General features: G+C 43.4%; 1 protein-coding gene across 2 annotated transcripts in view; it reads left to right on the plus strand.

The window, feature by feature from the left end:
* Window positions 1–5,912, plus strand: part of ADAMTS12 (ADAM metallopeptidase with thrombospondin type 1 motif 12) — a 146,928-nt gene extending 141,016 nt beyond the window's left edge. For both annotated transcript variants that reach the window (XM_085042200.1, XM_085042201.1), the window contains one exon: window positions 2,150–5,912. In XM_085042200.1, coding sequence (XP_084898326.1) covers window positions 2,150–2,385 — 236 coding nt within the window. In that variant the 3' untranslated portion in view covers window positions 2,386–5,912. The remainder of the gene's footprint in view (window positions 1–2,149) is intronic.
* The last annotated feature ends 2,573 nt before the right edge of the window (window positions 5,913–8,485 follow it).

The following is an 8,485-nucleotide window of genomic DNA, read 5'->3' on the forward strand; positions in this document are numbered from 1 at the left end:
GCTTGTTTTGAGTACTGTGGGCTCAGTAATTGCAGGTCAGCCTGGCCTGCTGCTGCTCAGCTGCTCTGCTGGCAGAACCACGCTATTGTGTCTTCCATCTCCCCTGGCCTTGTGTTGCCATGATGGGGAGTGCAGTCTCTGAGAGTGCAACCCTGAGTTATGGTGGCACAACTAAATTAGTAGGTCCACTTGTATTGGCCTATCTTATGTAACTCAGGCTGCATTGAGTACTGTGGAAGGACACACAGTGAGTCTGAACAGATGGCATTTCTTAGGATAGATTCCTCTGTGGAAACTTCGGATTCTGGACTGGGAGTGCAAGCAAGCAAATGTTTACAGAGAGACTCTGTAGAAAAAAATCAGTGTCCTCACAGGGTGAGACTGTCTAAAATGAAGAGGTGGAGAGAAGTACTCTTGTGAGTCTGGGTGTCCTGTACCTCTGTCCTTCAAAGGCCCAGGAGCTCAGGTGTGTAGATGGTTAATAGCCCAGAAAAAAGAGGAAGGAGGGAGCTTACAGATGTATACAGATCTTTATCTGTAGTCTGTGTACTGCTGTATCCAGCAGGTACCCTCAGGTAAGAACAGCAGCAGCTCAGAGCCCTTCTGGAAAAGCCTTCAAAAGCCTTTTGGAGGGTGATCTCCCCTATTAGTAAGTCAGTGCTAAGCATCTGATTTGACAGTGAGACAACAGTTTGAATCCTGAGGGCAGTGCAGATCTGACATACTTTTGAGAGCGATGCATCACTCCTGCTGCTGTTTAAAGAGTTTTAGCACACCTTTAGCCCTGGGGGTGAATTGGTCTGCTTATTTCCTGTCCTCACGTTCAGAAAGACAGACTCAGATAAATAGTGCCTACACATATTAGTAATAGTTATTTCTGTGAATAAAAGCTCAAGTGTCCCATAAGACATAGGAAATGCCTGACTGGGTAAGCACTGGTCCATGCAGCCCAACATTATGTCTCCAAGAATAGCATTTACAAGATCCTAATTAGCAGGAGTATAGGAGTTTGGTGCTTTTCTGAGATTCATTTACACAATAGTTCTCCAGCATTCCCAGCTGACATATATTAGGACTATTAAAAGGCTTCTAGTTCCCTGGATCATTCTACTGTAGGTGGCACCCCTGTAGGTGGGCATTGCATTTGCCAATTTCCAGTATGCTTGAAGTTCTCCAGTTAACAAGGACAGCTGGTAGGTGATTTGCAAGTTCTTTCACCAGTTCCCTCATTACTCTGGGGTTGGTCCCATCTGGGCCCAGAGAAATTGTCAAAACAGGTCACTAACCATCTCCTCCTGGATTGTGGGGCTGTCACTCTGCTTCCCATCCCTAACTTCCAGCTCTGGGGGCTGGATATCCTGAGGACAGCCATTCCTGACCTCCATGGCCTGGTGTGACAAGAACTGCTTTCATCTGTTTTAAACTACATTTATACAAGTTTTCACTGAGTTCCCTTAGTTGCAGTGTCGAGAGATTTGCTGAACAATAGCCTTGCATTCCGCTGAGTCACCATCTTCCTTCTTTTGCACACCTTGTCTTCTGGCAGCTGAGGAGCTCCTGTTTCTAATACCTGGCTAAACCTGGCCTACCTCACTTCATTAAAGCTACCACAGACCTATCAGCACTGTACTACAGACAGTGGCAGTGCCTGTCTTATTCTGGTGCTGCAGGAATTGAAGCACAGCCAAGCTGAACATGCAGTTGCATCTGCATTTTCTGTGCTGTCCTGCCTGCCCTGCATGGCTCTGCAGCACCTGCCAGCCCATGGTGCTTGCCTTAAGTGTAGTTACAAGAATGCCAGAGTACCTAATCACAAATCATTGTTGCTAGCCATTTATGGTGGCTTACTCTTCCTGTGTCTTATGGGGCAGCTTGATCTCCCTCTGAAATTCTGGGATCTTTTAGTGAGCACATGACTTTCTGTTTCGGAAGATCCAGCACTCATTACTGGTCAGTGAGACTTTACTACTGTGGCAGACACAGTGTTTTCCACTTTGACTTTTCTGCTGATAAGGACTGCCAGAGAAAACCACCATCAATAAGACCCTTAACCAACATGACCGTCTGGCATAAAGCAGTTTGAAATTCTAGAAATACAGAGAGTGTGTCAGCAAAATACAGCTAACTCTTCTCATCTTTTTCACCACAGGGCTGCCCTGCAGCAAAGACCAGCTGTCAGTTCACTTCTGCCAGAGGCTGAAAGGCATTGGGAAGTGCTTGCTGCCATCAATACAGACTCAGTGCTGCTTCACGTGTAGTCAGCCCCGAATTCGTAACAAAGCAAGATATGGGGATCAGCGAGGCTTCAAACAACAAAATTACCCTAAATCTAGAAGAAAACCACCTCAGAACCAGGAAAGCAACAACCAAGCAGCTTGGCACTAGCTGTTTTTATCATGTTTCCTTGAATAGAGCTTCTGTTTACAGGTTTTACGTTCCTTATTTTATTTCTGATTCATCCAATATAAGTGGAAATCTGTGATGAAAACTGGGGAAACACATTGCCTAGGGTTATCAGTCATAATTTACTGTTTCATTTTTTTCTCTGTAATAGTCCAAAATTTGTAACATAATTTACAATGTACCAGAAACTAGTACTTCTTAGGCATGCGTAGATGCTAGAAACAGGCTTGCAAGAATTTTCTGATTTTTTGTAATGAATGTTTAACTTGTTCTTCCATCTCTCGTCCAACACCCACTTGAAACACCAGCACCACTTATTCGAGATTGCTTAGTGGAGGTGGCCAGTGGGGCAGCAGACACAGATCTGTGCCGTGGGCCAGTTCTCTTTATGCTCACTTGCCTTTCTTGTTCAGGAATCAAGGGGAAGTGGCAGTGTTTCTCTAAATTCATTACTCACTTCATAAACTTAAAAGCAGAGTTTTATAATATTTGCTTATGATAGGCAATATCTGCTTATGATAGGCAGGATGAATTGAAACATTGATCTTTTCAGGAGAAAAAAATCTTTGCTTAGTACTTGACTGAACCTCTAAAGGATACCTCAGCCATAACCTATTCTTGACAGTTTTCTTCTGCTACAAATGTCTTACTGTAATCTGAAATCCCTGTCAAATAATGGGATATTAAGTTCCCAAATATGTTTACCAACATTTCTTGGTACCACAAAAGGAAAGCTATGTGCATCTATCACCTTCCTGGAGTCATAGAATCATTTAGGTTGGAAAAGACCTTTAAGATCAACAAGTCCAACCTCTAACCTAGCAGTGCCAAGTCCACCACTAAACCACATCCGTAAGTGCCATATCTCCCTATCTTTTTTTACACATTTGTAAAAATGGAGAAACCAGCAATATCTGTTAGACAGTTTTGTACATTCTGATAGAATTATTTCAGTATAAAGAAAAATTTGGTCTTGCAGATCTTTTGATAGACACACAATAACATTCTGAAATATCATCTGTAGTTCCTCTCCATTTAAAATTAACTATCCAAGGCCATTTGAAATCTGGTAAGGCAGGTGTTTGAAGTCATAACTATGGCCAGTCTCCAGAGCTGCAGGTGTTTACACTCAAACGATACAAGTCAGCAGGACATAGAAAGCTTTCAGGGAACTGATGGAGCATAGAGGTTGTACCAGCTTGTTCTGCAGCAAAAATTTGACCTCAACACTCATCCTTTCGAAAGCATGGTATTCTCTCTTTTTTTATCAGCCTCTCACCAGTTTTATGTTAGTGCTCAGCTCCATTTAGTTCAAAAATATTACAGCTGCTGAACAGAGGAACCAGGCAATGTAATGGCTTCCATTGCTTATGGCATGAAAGGTAAAGGAGTCATGTAGAGAAAAAGCAAAAGACTTCTGAACTGATATAGGTAAGGACAGTTTGAAGTTGAGTCTTGCATTTAAAAACTGAAATCTTTCTGTTCTTTGACAAATGACTAAGGAAGGAAGGAGCAATGAGTTGACCCAGCTAAACAGTTCTGCTATTTTCATATTCACTTATATGAGAGAATTCAAATTTACAGATTTACAGATTTAATCCTTTCTTGCAGCTTCAGATGTGGCATGCAAGCATTTCGGTTGGAAATTTCCTATACTACGTTTTGAAGCTAATTTTACACCATAAGCATAAAGGCCAACCAAAAACTGGAAACTTCATAATTCACACAAATATTCAGTGATAAAGCTATCATTTCATCCAGGATGTCCTGGTATAACATAAGCCCACATCCACCAGAGCACTGTATCACCTCACACACAGCAGACTTTTCCTGCAATGCAAATCCTTGTTCATAGTGGAGCTGAAGGCTCCTGGGGCAGGAATCTGAGGCTCTGTAATATCAGCAAAGCTCAGGCCTCAGGCATTAGGGCACCACTAGCCAAATAGCATATCAATTTTGCTAGTGAAGAAAATGCCAAAACAAACTTCAAGGAACCAAGACTGGACCCTTTGAACAAAGCTGGGCATTTTGAAAAGATCTGGACAAGAGCAGACATTATGATTCTTTTGGACTTCACTAGGATTTGGGCACTTGGTTCTTCACTCTTTTTTTTAAATCTCAAGATTTGCACCCTACTTACCTTACAGTTTCAGATTGTGGTACAGGGAAATGTCACATTTTATGCAGTACATAGTGAGACACATGGTCATGAATCCAAGTGTCACTATTATTATGGAAATACAACTAGCAGTAGTTTTTTTCCTAGACAGACCTTCATGAAAGTTAATAGAGGTATTTCAGCCTGGCTATAATGTATTAACCTAATGATAGCCACAGGTTGAACTGTCATTTTTCAAAGGTTTGTGACCTTTGGCTAAGGACTTACTTCTTCACTTGAAGTCTCTGGGAGTTCAAAATATGCAGCATGGTAAGGTTAGATTTATTAACCTCTGTGATGGCACTATAACCCCAGTTTTAGGTGCTGATAAAACAAAATCCTCTGTTAAAAATGTGGTGCTAGATGAACAGACATGGGGATGACTTGCAGTGGTGCATGTGCATGCACACACTCTCACAATAATAGATGTCTGTGGTGTTGCTGGCCAACACCAGACATGATGCTTTTTAAGTTTCACAGTGTGCTTCTGTCCTTCTGAGGACCTGAATGGGTGCTGACCCTTTGAGCAATAGAAATCTGGGCAGTTCTGGCTCCTCTGGACCCAGAAGTATTGAATCATGTGCAGGAGTAGAGATGTCCTGCCCAATTCAGGAAGAATTTGTGCAGGGCTTGGCCTCGGGCTGCGTTGTGTAGAGCAGTTCCCCAACAGCCAAACAGCCTAGACTGGTGGGCAGTGCAGGTGCTCCTTGTATTCCCAGAAGCATTCTGTAGGATTTGGGTGGGACAAAGCTCAGGGTGTGATTCTTCTGTGCAAGATGTACCTGCAACATTTTAGGCACAGAGGTCAGCAGAAGCAGGCCACCAGGTATGTGGGCTAATGAGAAAGGAGCTGACCTTGAGAAAGGAGCTGTTGTAATGTGGAGTAAAACCATTTCTGCCTTCACTGTTTTCTTCAGGGAGCTATAATTTCATTTGAAATGAATAAAAATGAATAAATTGTATTATGGACATTGGTCAAAATAATCTTTCTACCCAGGGAAGCACAGTCATTGCTGTTGCTCAGCTTAAAACATTAGGGAAAATACTGTGACAACATGAACTGTTTTAACAGAGCAGTGCCACTGCTATTATGACACAACTGTTCTTAAGTAAAGGTGGGTTTATGATCTGAACCCAGATGGTCATTAGTCTCAAAACTGAATTGAATACCAGGTGCAGAGGTGTATTATCATTGTTATCATATTAGCCCGAGACACATCAGCTTCAACAGATTGCTCAGGAAAAAATGTGTATTTGTCACATTCACAGCTTGTTCTAACATTTCAAGGTTTAAAAAGCAAATTATGATGACATATTTGTTTCAAGCTTCAATAAATGGCATTGCATATGTTTGCTGTCTCTGGTATTTTATGTTTCCAGTGCAAGAAGATCCATACAGTGGTATTTCCAGGAAGAAAACAAAGGCCTTAAAAATATATTTGATATGCCAGGGATCCCCATCACTGAGTTATTTTGGTGCTTGATACTGCAGTATAAAAGAGATCATTAAAAAGGGTGAGGGAAAAAAGTAGAAGTAAAGAAGAAGAAGCACAGGTGCACTAAGGGAGAGGATTAAACTGATGTGAGAAGTGAATGGAAGCTCCCTCTATTTTACGAAGTGTCATTAAGCATTCCTGGGTGACCCAGTGCTCAACCCAGCCTGGCGAGCAGTTCCTGTGTTTGCTGCACTGTGTGGCACAGCTTGTTGCACTCCCTTGGCTCAGCCAAGCATGCAGTACCTACCAAAGGAGCTGCCTGTTGGCTGCCACTGTCAGCTCAAAATCGAACCAGTGTAGTGAAGAATGAGGCAAGAGAAAGAGATTTCAGGTGGGGTGTTCCAGACAGAGGCACTTAATGCAGCACAGCTGATAGTTTAATGTGGTTATAGAAACACAGAATGTTGCAGACCTGGAGAAATGTCAGCCCTGTTAGATGTCCTAGATGTCTTCTCCAAAGGGTTGTCCTGTTTCCTGGAGAACAGGAGTTGGTGCCAGACACCTCTCTCTGCCTTGGATTGGCTGAGCCGACTGTGTTTCAGAGTAAGAAAGATTAGTCAGAAACATTATTGCTGCTGCCCAGCACTGCCGTCTCCCCAGCCCTTACTCCCTGCAGTGGAATATGGGGCACTCACGTGAGGGTACTGCTTATTTCTGTCCCTGATTGCTCCCAACCTCCTCTTTTCTCTTAGTGAACAAATGCAGATACCTCCAGCACACTCACAGAAACAAAACCTGGGCTATGTTAGCCAAGGAGTACATGTCTCTGCTACAGATGCAGTGGTTACAGCAGTAAGACCCAGGGAAAGAGAAATAACACCTTCAGAGTGGCCAACCACACTGTAAGCTGAAGTCTCGGGGTTTTTAAAGGAATCCGTGGTGAATATGTGGAAACCAAGGAGTTGCTAAGTATCTGGGCTTCAGGCAATGCCTTTTTGATATCACAAACTAATAAAAAAGAAAATTTATCAGGATTCTTGAAGGCTTCTCCTAATTCACTGTCGTGAGTCATCAAGTTAGCTTTTTCTAGATCAAAGTTAAAGGTCTGGGAAAGAGGAAAATAACTTCCAGGAGGGATTGGATGTTTTGGAAGGCAGATTTTGCTAGATCTCTGGAGTTAAGTCTATCTTTGTCATGTTACAAGCAGCTAAGATGGTCTGGGTTCAGTGATTCATTGGCTTCAACTGGGGGCTGAGACATCAGAGAATGAAGTGTAGAATCACAAAGTGGTTTGGGTTGGAGAGAACTTCAACGTCTATCTTGTTCTGACCCCCTGCCATGGGCAGGGACACCTTCCACTGGACCATGTTGCTCAGAGCCCATTCCAGCCTGGCCTTGTATGCTGCCAGGGATGGGGCAGACACAGCTTCTCTGGGCAGCCTGTGCTAGAGCCTCACCACCCCCACAGTAAATAATTTTTTGCTAATATCTAATCTAAACCTACTGTCTATCAGTTTGAAGCCATTCCCACTTGCCCTGTCACTACATGTTCTTTTAAAAGGTCCCTCTCCATCTTTCTTGCAAGCTCCCTTTAGGTACTGGAAGGCCACCATTTGGTCACCTCAAAGCCTTTTCTTTTTGAGGCTGAACAACCCAACTCTCTCAGCCTCTCCTTACAGCAGAAGTGCTCCATCCCTCTGATCATCCTGGTGGCTTCCTCTGGACTCACTCCAGCAGGTCCATGTCCCTCCTGTGCAGGGACCCCAGAGCTGATGCAGTGCTCCAGGTGGGTCTCACCAGAGCAGAGCAGAGGGGCAGAATCCCCTCCCTCCCCTGCTGCCCACAGGGCTCTGGATGCAGCCCAGGACACGTTTGGCTCTCTGGGCTGTGAGTGCCATGGCCAGGGCATGTCCAGCCTGTCACCCAGCATTGTCAAAGGGCACTGCAGTTTACTGTGGTGCTGGTGTTAAGGAAAGCTCCCACTTTTAACACTGGCATACTGGAGTGATAATAAATGTGGCATTATTAGGAAATGGCCAGGGTGGAAAAGGAAAGCTCCAGGGTGGGACAAGCTGGTCAGTGAACTATCAGAGAGGGAATGTTTTGTTACAAACCCTTCAGTTGTCACCGTGAACAGAAGTGCAGTGAATCCTCAAGCTCCCCACATGATTATTTACGCAGGTGGCAGTCATGGAGATATTATGTTTCCTGTTTATTCTCCTATATCTGTTATCTATTTTATGCGATAACTGAACTGAAGAAGCTTGACATTAAATTACCACTGTGTTCACTAGGAAGTATATTTCCTTGTTCGGCTCTGGAAGTAAAAATATTGTCATGTTCTAATATGTGGGAGCATGAATCAGACTCATAACAAACAGTGCTGGCTGACGAAATCACTGTCCTTTGCTGCAACGCCTATGTGAAAGCTAATGAAAGCTGCTTTTCTGAAAATTCTTTTCTGTGTATGACCATCCCTAGTCCTAGA

This window comes from Lichenostomus cassidix, chromosome Z, assembly GCF_008360975.1.
Source record: "Lichenostomus cassidix isolate B80296 chromosome Z, HeHo_3.0, whole genome shotgun sequence".
NCBI classification, from domain to species: domain Eukaryota; kingdom Metazoa; phylum Chordata; class Aves; order Passeriformes; family Meliphagidae; genus Lichenostomus; species Lichenostomus cassidix.